The sequence below is a fragment of the Equus asinus genome, chromosome 1 (assembly GCF_041296235.1).
Source record: "Equus asinus isolate D_3611 breed Donkey chromosome 1, EquAss-T2T_v2, whole genome shotgun sequence".
Taxonomy (NCBI): domain Eukaryota; kingdom Metazoa; phylum Chordata; class Mammalia; order Perissodactyla; family Equidae; genus Equus; species Equus asinus.
The window spans coordinates 177,214,306-177,229,840 of record NC_091790.1 but is presented as its reverse complement, the minus strand read 5'-3'; the positions used below and the strand labels follow the sequence as shown (position 1 = coordinate 177,229,840).

At 39.8% G+C, this 15,535-nt stretch overlaps 1 protein-coding gene across 4 annotated transcripts in view; it reads right to left on the bottom strand.

Annotated features, from left to right (window-relative positions):
* Window positions 1-15,535, bottom strand: part of CPED1 (cadherin like and PC-esterase domain containing 1) — a 272,074-nt gene that overhangs the window by 17,844 nt on the left and 238,695 nt on the right. For all 4 annotated transcript variants that reach the window (XM_070512455.1, XM_070512448.1, XM_070512440.1 and 1 more), the window contains 3 exons: window positions 4,849-5,069; window positions 4,491-4,592; window positions 4,002-4,089 (listed from right to left, as the gene is read on the bottom strand). In XM_070512455.1, coding sequence (XP_070368556.1) covers window positions 4,002-4,089; window positions 4,491-4,592; window positions 4,849-5,069 — 411 coding nt within the window. The remainder of the gene's footprint in view (window positions 1-4,001; window positions 4,090-4,490; window positions 4,593-4,848; window positions 5,070-15,535) is intronic.

Below are 15,535 nucleotides of genomic sequence, written 5' to 3'. Positions count from 1 at the left end.
TAAGAGGATTGTTTTATGACTTAATAACTCAAGTAGAAATCATGTAAATTTCTTTTTTACAGATTGGTCCTATTGTGAGATAAAGAATTAATTTCACATAGATTTCCTAAATAAAGATGTGTCCTAATTTTTTATTGAATATAAATATAAACATTTATGTATAAATAAAACAACAATATACAAATATCTATAGTGACACACAGTTTGGAACTTCCCCTTCTACGAAAAGTAGTTAGGTTTGTTGCCCAAAAAGACCCATTGAAATATCTAAAATTTTCAATTTAAAACCAAGATTTAAAAATCACAAATGCTATCTCTGTTTCGATTCTTATTCATTTAATTGTTTGAATTTAATTAGTATCTGTTTTGTGCTTAGCTCTGCACTGACGGACAGGAATACAAGGATAAATAAATTGTGGTCCCTGTTCTTAAAACATTGCATTCTAATAGGAGAAACAGACAGGTAAATTGTGTACTAAGTGCTGTATTGGAGGGAAATATACCAGGCTCTTGGCTGTGGAGAACAGGGAAGAGCTCTACAGGAGCAGGGGACAGCTGGACGATGAGGCTTCAAGATGGGGCTCCTGAGCAGAGGGAAGTTCACCAGTCAGTGGGGGTGGGGACACAGAGAAGGGGTGTGTGCGTTGGGGAGCAGCAGAATTGAGTGAAGGCTCCAACTGCTGCTTCTCTGGATCATTTTCTTCCCTCTCCAGCCACATCCCAGGCAATGATCACTCTTGGCGGAAGTTCCAGTTCAGGTCCGCTGTTGAGGGGAGGGACTCCTCCACGAACTACTCTAGCTCCAGGATTCTTCATCGGCTTGGCCAAGCCTTTCTCAGACTGACCTGTAGTCTGAGACCTACCTAATCCATCTTTCTTCCTCTCCCTTCATATCAGACATGTTACAGCCAGACACAGTTCCCAATACATGGTAGAGATTCAAAAAATATCAGAGCAAGATTGAGTGCTATGCAGAGGGTGCTGTGGTCTGAACTCTTCCTGCCTGCTCTTGCACCCTTCCCTTTTTATTCCCAGGCATTCTCCCAAATAAATCCCCTGCTTCTGCAAAACTGTCTTACTATCTGATTCTTAGAAAACTCAAACTGACATAGGGAGGGAATTGTACGCCCTTTGCCTTTTCTTTTCTTCTCTTTTTTTGCTGAGGAAGATTTGCCCTGAGCTAACATCTGTGCCAATTTCCCTCTATACTTTTTAGTATGTGGGCTGCCAGCACAGCGTGGCTGCTAACAGAGCAGTGTAGGTCCATGTCTGGGAACTGAACCTGGTCTGCTGAAGCAGAGTGTGCCAAACTTAACCAAAGGCCACCGGGGCTGGCATTCCCTTTGCCTTTTCTAAAGGACAAAAATGATTTCCAGTTTCCAAGTAAAAAAGCAAATTACTTGCATTTGTTAACCCAACTGCAAGGTAAAAGAAGCAGCATGAAAGAAGCAGTCCACTGTGCTTGCATACCTACTTTTACATGGCATTCAAAGAACAGTGTTTCCCCCAAAATAAAAGTAGTGAAAAGAAAAGGCTCGTAAAGAAGAAGTCTGAAGGAAAAGAGACAGATGGAAATTTGGTCTGTGCCACCACATGAAAAGCGATGCTCAGTATTGTTTGTAGGCTTTTGCTTATCTAGTTACAAGTATTTTCTCAACTTTAAGATGTCTAATTATGAAAGGTACACAGAACTTTATAGTAAGCAGTTCCTAGAGAAAATTTTCTAGAGAAATGTCTGTTCTCTGGGGAATCGACTCTGAGATGGAAATTTGCTTGCAAGAGGCTACTAGGAGAGCGTTCTTGGGATCAACACCTCCATAAGGGAGCAATATAGCTGCAACAGAGGCTTTCGTGGGTCCCAGCAGGAGGTCTAGAGCTGGGCCGGTCCTTCCTAGACGGCCCAAATTAAGGGAAGGGGCTGAGTCTTGGTACTTCTACACGGGCAAGTTGGGTCTCTGCAGCAAAAGGCAGTTTCTCCTGGGATTCAGGTGTGGGTCATCAAGTGGCCACGCTCTCACCAGCCCAGGAGAATGAATGTCTCAGTCCTAACATGGCAATCTGGGAACAGCCAAATCATACAAAATATCACTCACTCATTCATGCATAAGATATTTTTTGAGTCTAGTATGTGGTGAGCATTGTGTTTTCCATTCGAGGGTACCAACCAGAGTGAGAAATGCAGCCCTCCCTCCTAGCTTTCACAGAGATTCATCTAGCAGGGGACAAAGATAACCAAGGATTGTATCTGTTGAATGACATGAATGAGGACACAAGACACTATTACAGGAGTTCATGGCAGGAGTAGCCAATCGAGTTGTGTCAATTAAGTCTTTCCAGAGGCAACCAGAGGCAACAGCATTTAAAGGAGCACTTGAAAGGTGAGCGGAAATTACCCAGGGGATGAGGTGGTGGGAGAGTGGGTGCCAAGAGGGAAGACCTGGAGGTGACTGAGAGCATGGTGTGCTTGAAAGCTGAAACACGCTTAGCATGACTGAGCTCAGTGGTGTTGTGAGTGTGTGTGTGTGTGTGTGTATTTGTGCATATACACTGGTAGCAAGGGGTAAGTCTTCAGAGGAAGGCAGAGATCAAGTCTTGAATGGCCACATGAGCATATGATAAGGAGTTCAGATTTCTTTTCTACTTCCACTTGCTATTATTCCTTTCACATTCTTTCTATGGTTTCCCCTCCTCTTCTTCCCTCCTTTTGTCTTCACTCAGTTTGAAAAGACCGATGGGCACCATCAAAGCCCTGGTGGCGGGCACAATGTTTAACACAGTGTCTGGCACATAATAAGTGCTGAAGAAATGTTTGCTGTCTGCTGAGAGGAACTGATCCTGAGTTAGTAACCTAAACATAAGTAGGGGCCACAAGTACTCCAGTTCCTGTGGAGAGCTCAAGCAAAGAAGTAAAGTGGAGCCACCAGAGCCCTCCAGAAGGAGTTGCAATCTTGAGCTATAGCCTTCAAATAACGTTAAAGGAGATTCAACTCATAACCCATAGCAAAAATTATCAGAGGACCCCTTTTCTAATCCCCAACAGTCTCAAACCCTTCAGCTACCCCAGATGCTAAATACCTCAATTCATTTTACATAACCTGAACCCCTCCTTATTCCAAGAGGCTGAACTTGTAGCCTTTACTTGGGCTGCTTTCTACCAGCTCTCCTGTTTTTGCATCACAGATTGAGGGGGCAAAGTTTCAAGAAAGGGGAGGGCAGTCGCGTTATCTGTGCTGGAAAAAGCTAAGCGTGCTCAACATTGCCACAAAAATAAATCTCATCCAGTTTACATATTAAATGGACAGCTTCTCGTCTCCCCAATTCCCAGTGCTCCACCAAGCTCCCCCGAGCAGTTGCACACAAATCTGGCTGCCCGTGCACTCTCCTCGCTTGAACAAGAGCAGCTGTTCTCCTACCTACAGATGTTGTCTTTCTTTTCTTTCCTGAGACTTCTATTAGTGTTGAGACTAATTTACTACCCTCTATAAGAACTGGTCAGGGCCTCTAACTCCTTTCATTTATGAATATCCAACCAGAGGAAAAACTAATGATATGACTTCAAAGACGATTTTTTTAAAACAATCATTCAGGAATCATCTTCAAAAAAGCCACTCTTTCCCAAAATACTCATTGATACTGACAATTTCATTTGTGGTTTCAGCATGAGCCTTTAAAGGTGTATGAAACCTTAGAGGGGTAAGGGGATATTTAAAGCATAATCCTGTCATCTACCCCTCAGTTCTTTATTTTCTCATGGTTTGACACCCTCTTTCTTCTTTTATGAACTCAAAACATTTTTATAACGTATTTATGACCTATGGTCTTCTTATCTCCAGAAATAATTATAACTGATTTGAAATCATAATCTTGAAGTATATTATCTCCTTTGGTTCTTTTGAAGGTTGCTAAATATTATGTAGTGCCTTTTGGGTCCTTTTTCAGACCCCAGCAGAGATCTTTATGGGAACCATAAAGTTCGCATAGCCTGGAGGAAATGGGCTTACCTGTGTTAGGAAATGCACGCCCTCCACTGGCAGATGAAACCCAATTCCCAAGGTTTTGATGATCACAAGGATATTGAGTAAATTTTCCCTGTGAAATAATCAGAATTCTGAAGTCATGAACTTCAATTACATTTCTAGATGTTGGTGTTTACATAAGCAAATACAGTGTAATTCTTTTAGAATATGATAATTGGTGTAGAGGACTAAATTCTCATTTTATAGATTTGATGTGTATTAGGGTTTTTTTGTGGATGGAACTTTATGTGTCGGTGGGCATTTTTTGATCCATAGTAAATGTAAATTTGGATACTGAAGAGTCACCTTATGATTTGATGCAAAAGTGTTTTGAGACATTTTAAGCTAGACTTTAAGTTTTTAGTTCTAAATCACAAATTGCTCTTTAAATAACATCTGATAAAATTCAGTCACATCGAGTACTTTTTTCTGTTACTTAGAATACTAATGACAATTATTTTTGCAGAAATTTACCTTTTTAAAACCTTGTGAATAATTTGTAGGTGATTGGAATTAAGCCACTGAACACCACCAACGACCAATACAGTCTGGCCGGTATTCTCCAGGGGACGCGATCTGAAATCCAGAAAGAAAAATAGCACATGTTGCCTTGAAACAGATGGCAAACATTTTAACAGCATTACCTCGCATTTCATTGAACCATATCTGGCATCCTGATCACAGGACCCCCTTGTCATTTCCAACTCATTTTCAGCCATATTATTTGGTATTTAAGCTTTTCAGCACATTTGATATACAGTGAGCAATTATGACCGCTAGTAAAACATCAGTGCATTGTGGCTTCGTGCTGCTCATAATAGTTCCATTGTACCTTTGCAAGAGATGTTCAAGTGCTTTTTCAAACGTTGGTCTTAATGAAGGGCTTATCCAGAACTGGGGATAGTAGGAATAACTGATCAAGGTCTTCCCGCCATTGACGTTGTGGTAGAATTTAGTGCCATGCACCTTCTGCCATTCCTGCAAGGTTTCATTCAGTCTTTCGATCAGATAGTACATTATCCCTCTGTTGGTTGAATCTCCGATGAAAAGAATCTATAAATTAAAGAAAAAATATTTGCTTTCAAATTTGATCTTTACATGGTATAGGAGATAATAGAAAGCAATTTGTTGAATACTCATAAAGCTGCATGTTTAATTGTTTGAAGGACATCCTTTCAAACCGTTAGAAATGACATTCATCACATATTCCCCCAAACCTGTTTATTTTCCTCTTGCATATTCCTAGTAATGGCGTTGCCTACTGACACAGCAATGAATGTTTAAAGCTTTTTGCTTCATGTTATCTTCAATTTCTCTACCACCCTTATGCTCTTTGCTTTCTCATCTAATCAGCTTAACAAGTTTTATTGATTCAAATAGGCATGAAGTATTTTAGTGCTGTAAGAATACTTAGAGATTTTCTAATCCCTTTATTTTATAGAAGAGAAAACTTGGAATCCACAGTGGTTAGATTGCTCACTAGAGGTCATGCCACTACTTGAGAATAGAGTCACAGGACAAGAATCCGATTTTCTCAACAGCCGGCTATGTCCCAGGGTGCATATCCCAGTGCCATTTGCCCCAGAACTCTCCCCACCCATCACTTCATTCCCATTCCCACCAGCACAGCCCTGCTTCAGGCTCCCATTGCTTCCAAGCTGTGCTATTGTTAATGCTCTCCTAATGGGTCTTCCTTCTTACACAATGGCTGCCCCTAATTCATTCTACACACCATATTACTGGGATAAAGTTCGAAATGCCTAGTTTTGGTCATCTGACTTTCATGCTCAAAAACCTTATTGGCTCCCATTCTATAGAATCAAGTTTAAATTCCTTAAGTTCAGCTAACATTTGCTGAATTTTTATTGCGTATCAGGCTTTGCTACGTGGAGATTTCACAGAGGGTACTCTCTTTTAGTCTTCATAATTGTGAGGTTTGGATCATTATTTCTGTTTCACAGCTGAGGAATTTGAAGCTCAGGGATTGAGGTCATAAATCTAGTAAATGGGGAACACAGGACTCAAACCCAGGTCCTTTCACTCCAAGTGCCCCATCCTCTTGACACTTCCCCTCATGAAAGCAGGTCAGATTCCTACTTTTTTGCTGAAGATGATTTGCGCTCAACAACATCTGCTTTTCCTTGTGCTAATCCGCCTGCCTAGAAAGTTCCTCCCTCTGCAACCTCACCTGTGTAAATGCTACACAACCTCCAGACCCAACATAAACATCTCCCCCAGCAGGTCTTGTCCACTGCCTCAGCCAGAATGACCTTCTCTGTCCTCTGTGATTTCATTATAGTTTTTATTTCCATTTCATATTTTATCAAAGACTATATGAAATTATGGCTATTTGTGTCTGTGTCTTTTTTTCTCATATCAAGAAGTACTTGAGGTCAGAGTCAGGGTTAATTTCTAAATTCTAATTTCCCCCATAATACCATGCACGCATTTTAAAAATATTTTTTGAATGGAAAGTCAGTGACTCTTGTTAGAGACAATCCCTTTTAATGTCTTTGGTTAAGGTGTACTTTGTTCTTTGTTTTTCTTTCTCTCTCTGTTGAGATTTCTCTTTCTGTTAGTCAGGCGCATATTTTTTTTCTGATTTTAACATCATGCATTGCCATCATTTCTCAGGCACTACTGCATTTGTCCATTCACAGCAAATTTAGTGAGAATCTGCAAAAGTTTATTCTTTCCACAGTAAGTATATTCAAGTAGCTGTGTGAAGACATCCAGAAAGCATCTCCTCTTTGCCTTCAGATCAAGTACTGTCACCACAAGCATCATCAAGCTAAGCTGAATAACATAAGATGTGAAGGCCCCAGTCACTGACTCTCTGGGTCAAGCTCCATTTGGGGCAATAAAATTCCACGAGGATAAAATAATTTGTGAAATCACTTGAAATTTTTCTACTGGATTTGATCTATTACTATTTCTGTTTGTTTTCCTGGTCTAGATTTCTGATTTTTAAAAGGGAACTTTGAATAATCTGGGAAGCTCTTAATTTCAGATACTAGTAATTATCCAGCTCCATCTGATTGGTTTGCTGGGGCTGCCACAACAAATTATCACAGACTGGGTGGCTTAAACAACAGAAATTTATTTGCTCATGATTCTAGAGGCTAGAAGTCCAAGGTCAAGATATTTGCAGGGTTGGTTTCTTCTGAGGGTTCGCAGACGGCCGTCTTCTTCCTGTGTCTTCACATGGTCTTCCCTCTGCGTGTGTCTGTGTCCTGATCTCCTCTTCTTATAAGGACACATACTGGTCAGGCTGGATTAGGGCCCACCCATATGACCTTATTTTACCTTACTTTCCTCTTTAAAGGCCTTATCTCCAAATCTAGTCACATTCTGAGGTACTGGGAGTTAGGACTTCAACATAAGAATTTGGTTGGGTGGGAACACAATTCAGTTCTTAACATTGGTCAAGGAACTTTGGATCCAGCTTTCCAGCTAAATTGCCACTATAGGTTTTTCTTAGAGGTTGTTTTCATTTTAGTATCAAGATGCAATCCCACCTAAGGTATCTCTAAGCAGCCAGTAAGATCATTGGGTGTCTGAATTATGGGCTATATAAACACAAACAGTAATATTAAAGCTTTTTTCCCCTACCAAAGTAGCAAAGATTTTGAAAGCCCTAGTGAAAGTATGAGTTCAAGGAGACAGACCCTCTCATGTCTATGTAAGCACCATGAGGGAGGGTTTCTGTCTTTTTTTTTTTTCAATTGTTGAATCTCAAGTGTCCAGAATAATGTCTGCATAAAAGTCAGTTCTCATTTGTTATCTGGATGAATGAAAACTTTGCTGTTGTGCGTATAAATTGGCAGTTTTAAGGAATTCCACTTCTAGGAAATATTTAAGGATGTCTATTAAAATATATTTTAAAAGCAAAATAAATTGAAGCACATATATGTCTATCAGATTGATTATATGGAGGTAAAATCATACACTTGAACTCTTTTCATCTTTTAACAATGATATTGTAATATGGATATATTGTGGTGGGGAAGATTTCAGTTAACTTTGACAAAAAGCTGATTACAATAAGAATATAAATAAAGACTGCATTTTTGTAAAAGTAAGGCATGTGGATGCATAGAAAAGGATCCTGGAAAGTCAACTGGGGTTATTTTGAAGTGATGATATCTTGATGGTTTATTCTTTTTGCTCCTTTGTATCTTCTAAAATAAACATATATTGGCTTTTTATGATACTAATTAAAAAACAAAAGCAGCAACAGAAATAATAATAAATTCATTTTGTTTAAAAATTTTTTGAAAATTCACATTAAAATAATCAGCTTAAATAAACTTTATTTCTACTTTTGTAAAACAATGGCTTAAGAGAGTCAGGATTAAGCACTGGTTCAAGAGACTGATTACAGGAATAATGTTAATCATATTTTGGAATTCCAGTGGCAACTCTATTCCAAAGATTGAATCACATTTTCCTGTGCAGCATCTCTTTTTTGGCCCTATGATGCAGGGAGGGGAGCCTGCCTCCAGCAAGGTGGGCTCTGGAGAGGAGCAGAAACATCTATGTCTGGATGTGTCATGAGAGGCCAGATCTCAGTTTATCTGTGAGATAACAAAGGTGTGTTTAGAGGAGTTTTGCATCTGTTCTATGCAGTGTGTCACCAAAAAGTATATGGGGGCTGGTATTTTTCTTACCCTTTTTCACACCATCATAGACCATAGGACCTAGAAGTACATCATGTTCCTAGGCTCTATTAAAGCTTGGGGCTTGTTTAAAAATAGTCTTACTAAAAAACCGTTAAATCGTTTAATTATCTTTATTTTCATTTCTAATTTCTCAACAGTATAGAGTCTCTGTATTAGGTGGGACAGGCTGAGTGCCATAACAAATAGAGCTCCAATATGTCTAGTGGTCTAAGCACAAGGGAAGATTATTTCTCCCTCAGGAAAACAGTCCAGGAGCTTCTAGGCAGGTGTATGTGTGGGGGTGGGGGCACAGAGGTCATTCAAGATCCTAGGAAAATTAAACTGTGCCTTCTCAGTTATGGTTTCCAAGAGCTCCCTGGGCGCTGATCTCCAGCTGAGGAAGGAGTAAACAGCTGCCAGGTTCTATGGGCCCACCCTGGGAGCTGGGCACATCACTGCAGCTCACATTCCATTGTTTAGAAGTCATCATATGGTGACACCCCTAAATTCAAGGGAGACTGAGAAATGTAGTCAAACTGTGTGCCAGGAAGAGGAGGAAATGAGTTTGATAAACACTTAGCTGGTCTTTACCATATTCTCTTATATGCTAAGTCTTTTTGGCAAAAAACTAAATCCTAAATTCAGATTTTCCACCTGAGAATACGCAAAAGTATGAAGTATATGTAAGGCTAAATTATAATCCACATGATGCATAAAAGGACTTCTATTCTCAGAGAAATTGGTTTCTTGGGAAAAATAATAGCAAGAAATATCATATATTATTGAAAATGCAACCAAGACTCTGGGAATTTTTGATTGAAATATAAAATGATTTTCATTCCATTTTATTTCATCATGAATAAAGAGAACTAACAATGATGATACCTAGACATCCAAATATTTTACTCTGTTACTCTTACAGAGTTTACCCTGCTATTCTTATAGAATTTCCCTGTTTACTCTGTTATTGCTTTCTCCAGAGCTACCAAAAGTAACAAGGACATAGCAAAGCAAATTATAAGGAAATGAAAAGAGAAGTGTTGGTGGCTATCTGGGTTGAGTCCATACAAAGTTAATAAATTGTCTGGAGCTTGTTAGCTTCCCGGATTCTTCTGATCTGTTGAGGCTGGGAAAGAATTGGGTATATGTAGAATCAATAGACAGGAAAAAACCTCTTGATTTAAGATAATTTCTTTCCTTCCTCTCTTGCGTCTTGTATAGATTCTATCTTCAGTGTTCACAAAAGTAGGGATATTTCTTCAGAACCAACAGAGTGTATGTAGATGCCAACAGAGGACTCAGTCCAGCTAACAGGAACCCACTGGAACCTTCCAAGAGGAAGTTATACAGGAGTACAATAGGAGCTACCCGTCCATTAATCTAGGCAATGCCTGCTTACTGGAGAGCTCTCACATTGGTAAATAAAGGAAATGAAAGTGAGATGAGCAGAAGTCTTACTCATTCTGTGTAGTTCAGGGCCAAGTATGGCTCATATGTTTAGAAAGCTCTACAGTGATTCTGATGAGCCTCTTGATTGAGCACCACTGCTCTCATAAGATAAATATTCATTTCTAAACCAGGCAAGGGGCGATTATGCTCTAATATGAAGCTGAGACTAATCAGATGGCTAATGACATTCAGGGCATGATGAAAATCTGGCTCAACAAAGCATTTCTCTGTAAAATGTAACATGGCTACAACAAATGTTTTCCAATGATGCATTTTGATTAAATTGGCTACAGATGACCAATCAAATTGCTCTTTGGGGTCAAGAACAAAGGTAAATTGACATTTAGGCAAATCACTCTCAAACACAGGAAATTTGACAAAAAAAGGAAAGAAACAACTAAACAATGTCACATAGACATAGATCTTCTAGCTGCTTGGAACAAAATCCTTTGTCTCTATTGCCATGCCATCTGGATTGTCGGCATTGTGTATGTCATCCTCTCCTGGTGAGAGTGGGATGTATTCTTTTCCTTTTATCATCCCCCCTTTTGTGAAACTGACAATTAATTGTGTAACCATAATAGAATTCACATATTAGTCTCATCATATTATTATAAATTAACCACACTTGAAAAATTTAAATACCTTTAACCCCTAGACACTGCAAACATTACTTAAAAACGTAAGTTATATTTCCTGCTTTAACAGTTGAGTTTAAGTACTTTCAGTAAATATTGCCTTTTTGCATTTCTCTTTTTTAATTGCATTCTTCTCTCAGATTTTTTCTACTGGTTTAAAATCTTAACAACGTTTTCAATGACAAACAAAACAAGAGCTTGTTAAATTCAGTTTGGTCAAGCTCTTAATTTTTTTCAGTAGTAAATTTGATTATCATTATTCTATACTATTTCCTCTATATTTTGCACTGTGATTACAAAGTTATCCTCTGATAAATTTTTATAAATTCAGAGTTTATTAAGTAAGAGGTGAATATCTATTTAGAGAAATGTGATTGAAAACATAGCTTGTATATTTCAATTGATTTTGCTTTGATTTAACACAATTACACATCACAAAACCTATACATGCATGCAAAAAGCTATAAATGAAATAACTCATATTTGGATAGATTTAGAATTTAAAGAGTCCCGCATTTTCCTGTGCTCCATACACAAACAAGTATGCCACAGAAATGAATACAAATGCTTCAAGGAGAACCTTTGTTCCATCTTTCCTCCAGAGACGACTCTCTGTTCACGTTGCTCAAGTGAATGCAAATGACTGAGGTATAGAAAGTATGACTCCGCTCTCACGCCATTAAGCACAGTGGAGTTCCTGGTCAAGTTACCAGAAAGTCGACCCCTTTTTAAATCTCAATTATTTTGTGTCTTGTTCCTTCCCCACAGGTGGGCATGTATTTCCACATAAAGTCTTGCATTCATCAATGTAAAATAGTAGTAAAAAAGATGTAAAAGGTCACAATAACAACATAAGGAAATTCAACAGAGAGAAATGACTGCTTGGAGATTCTAAAGAAAGCAAATGCTATTTGAAGGCCTAAGTTTCCAATAATTCTCATGCGCCCAGTCAAATTCTGTTGCTTTTTGATCTGATTCTTTGGAGAAACATAACTTAGTTTAATGCATCCCCAAAAGCTGAAGCTTGTCTTGATTAGGGTTTAAAATAAGGTTCTGTTTTTGGTAGCACATTTGCACTCCTTATTCATGGCAACAACAGCAAAACTTTTGGATTCTCACTGTAAAAAAACCTGTCTTCCCTTTTTTTTTTTTTGCTGACATCTGTGCCAATCTTCCTCTTTTTTTGCTTAAGGAAGATTAGCTCTGAGCTAACATCTGTGCCAATCTTCCTCCACTTTGTATGTGAGTCACTGCCACAGCATGCCTAATGAGTGGTGTAGGTCTGCGCCCGGGATCTGAACCTATGAACCCGGGCTGCCAAAGTGGAGTGCACTGAACTTAACCACTATGCCCTGGGGATAGTCCCCTGAGTCTGTCATATTAATTTAAAGTCTTCAGGCTAGTAAGGTTACTATACCATTAGAATTTGCATGTTTAGGTATATTCCCACTTTTACATAATCCAAGATGCATAAATTGGAGCACACTGAAAAATGAGATACTCAGAATCCTTTCTGGTCCACTCCTCACCTGCTTGTCTCCTGCCCATCATCAGTTCCCTCCATCCTCTGTTCCCTGCAGTAAGAAGGAAGTCAATGAAAGCACTAGGCTTGAGTGAGAGGACTCTCACCGTAGATTCTTTTGGGAAGAAATGAAGATCTCTATTTCTTTCTAGTTCAATTAAACTATTTCAAAGTAACGTGATTGGTAGATTGCCCGTAACTACCACCACCACTCTGCTCAGGCACTTTCTCTTTTAGTAGCTCTTCTAGAACCTCAGAGTCCAGGGCAGACGCCAGCATCTGTGCTTTTCCCTGCCTTTGTGACGATCACGCTAAGTTGTAATGGCCACTTCTCTCATTTGTCTTCTTCTGTTAGAACTTTAGCACCTTGGAGGATCATGTTGTATGCACTTAGCACAGATTCTTAGCTCAACAAAAGCTAGATGAACGAAGGAACAACGTAACATCACAAAAGTTATAAAAAGTATTCTGAGCTTACTACTCTGTGGTGACACATGAGGGATAACTGATGCTGCAAGGTTTCTAGTATGGGACAGCAGAGTTAATCTGATGGGTTGGATGAATAGAAAATCACTTCATCTGGTGGGATCAGAACTAGTGCAGCTTACTGATCGCCAGTCGGAAGCTCTTACTACTCCATGATCCTGCCATCCTTATGCATACGCGAAGTGAATTTCTGTATAATGTTGTTTGAATGATATGTTTCCTTTCTTGAATGTTTGTCATGGTAGCATGCGAGCCAAAAAAACAAACATCAGTATATAAGGTATTTAAAAAACAAACTGTCTATGTTACTTGTTTTTCTATGTTTGTAATTGACATGCTTTAACATGAATTTGTCTTTGGAATAGAAAGATGATTTAAAAAAAATTCTGGGTAGGATGAGAACTCAATTGTCTTAGTAACGAGATATAAGGGTTTCAAGATCACTTTGTGTATTGATATTTTTCTCATGGAGAGTGAAAAATAGAAATGCTGGGAAAACCTTTTGCTAACCTACTCCTCTTCATAATGGAGCTTTCTTAAAATAAGTGCTATTTCATAGCTGCAATTGTGAATGTTCACACAATCATCTCTGTGCTGTGTGGTGTCGGAGTGTATGTACCTGTCAGTATTTTACCAAGTCCTGTGATTCTGAATAAAAAATCTATTTTTCTGGCTCTCTCTCCTTTGCATTTCCATTGCCTCTGCCCTAGTTCTGATTCATACAACCTTTTTTTTTTTAAAGATTTTATTTTTTCCTTTTTCTCCCCAAAGCCCCCCGTACGTAGCTGTATATTCTTCGTTGTGGGCCCTTCTAGTTGTGGCATGTGGGACGCCGCCTCAGCGTGGTCTGATGAGCAGTGCCATGTCCGCGCCCAGGATTCAAACCAACGAAACACTGGGCCGCCTGCAGCGGAGCGCGCGAACTTAACCACTCGGCCACGGGGCCAGCCCCAAAGTCGCTTTTTTTTTGTTTTGTTTTGTTTTTGTTTTTGTTTTTGTTTTTGTTTTTTTTGGAGGAAGATTAGCCCTCAGCTAACTACTGCCAGTCCTCCTTTGCTGAGGAAGCCTGGCTCTGAGCTAACATCCGTGCCCATCTTCCTCTAGTTTATACGTGGGACGCCTACCACAGCATGGCTGCAAAGCAGTGCCATGTCCGCACCCGGGATCCGAACCAGTGAACCCCGGGCCGCCGAGAAGCGGAACGTGCGAACTTAACCGCTGCGCCACCGGGCCGGCCCCCATACAACCTTTTAAAGTACAGATTTTTAGATCTAAAAAAATGCTCACACACTGTAAAAATGAAAACAAGACAGATATTTAAAATGATCTCTTCACTCTTCACCAGGCATGCTTTACTACCCAGCTGGCTTCATGGACATGAGACCTGGTCAGTTGCACAGGGTCCGTGCGGTAGAAGGATCCTGTGTTCCATTTATTGCTCTGCTTTTGCCTTCTTGAAATTCTTTATAATTTTGAACACAAATCCTGCGTTTTCATTTTGCAGTGGGCCTCGTGAAATATGTAGCCGGTCCTGTCACCACTCCACCGCTCTCCACTCTCCTCCACTTACGTAATCATTGTTATTAACTGTTACTGTAATTAACTGTTACTCCCAGGAATTTTCTGTGTGTGTAGGCATGTTTGCATGTATGCATTAGTTTTTACATGGATGGGATTATTCTATACATGTTCTATACTTTCTTGGCCTCCTCAGTGTTGCATGATGGAATTTTTCCATTAAACAAGCCTCTGCCTCCCGGGAACCCATTTCCTCCCCCCCAGGCAGTCTTCATACTGCTGCGGGATGATTTTTCTAATTCTGGTTGTGCCACTCCTCTGCTAAAAATGTGCAATGCTTCCCTGTTGTGTATAGAATAAATTAGCATCCTGGTAAACAAATCAGACTCTGTAGGACCATTGCCAGTGTGCTGGCAAATTTGAGTTTCTGAGCATGCAAGTCTGAAGGACGCCTCCGGACTAGGAGAATCACTAAGCTAAGCCCTCGCTGTTAAGCAGCCAGCTAGCTGCCCTCTGCTGGCATCACCTAATCTGAACACAGGCCTTTATTTTCAGACTTTGCAATGTTGCATCTCTCTAACAGGTAGGAAAAAGGGATTTTCCCTTTTTCTTACCATTACTTTGTAGAGTTGCTGATAATCAGCCTTGAAATTAGAAGACACAGTATTAAGAACTACATGTTTGCGGCCCCCTAAAATTCATAGGTTGAAACCCTAACTCACCATGTGATGGTATTTGGAGGTGGGGCCTTTGGGAGGTAATTAGGTTTAGATGAGGTCATGAGGGTGGAGACCCCAGGATGGGATTAGTGCCCTTATAAGAGGAAGAGACTAGAGCTCTCTCTCTGCCTTGTGAGGACACAGCAAAAACACGGCCAATGGAAATTGGGAAGAGGGCTCTCCCCGGGACCCAACCATGCTGGCTCCCAGATCTTTGACTTCTCAGCCTCTAGAACTGTGAGAAATAAATGTCTGTTGTTTAAGCCCTCTGGTCGATGGCAGACAAGGAAGAAAGCTTTCAGCTTTCCACAGAGCTGATTAATCTACGGCATAGGCTTCTTATTATTTTACAGAGGACGAAAATGAGCCTCAGAAGCAATACGTGTCACGTCGAATTTACTGATGAACCTAAATTAACATCTACTGCCTTTCAGGTTAATAGACTGTGACATCTTGGAATTTTCCTGAACACTTTAAATTTTGAGGTCAGAACAGTACTCTGAGAGAGCTTACAGAAGGCTGACTG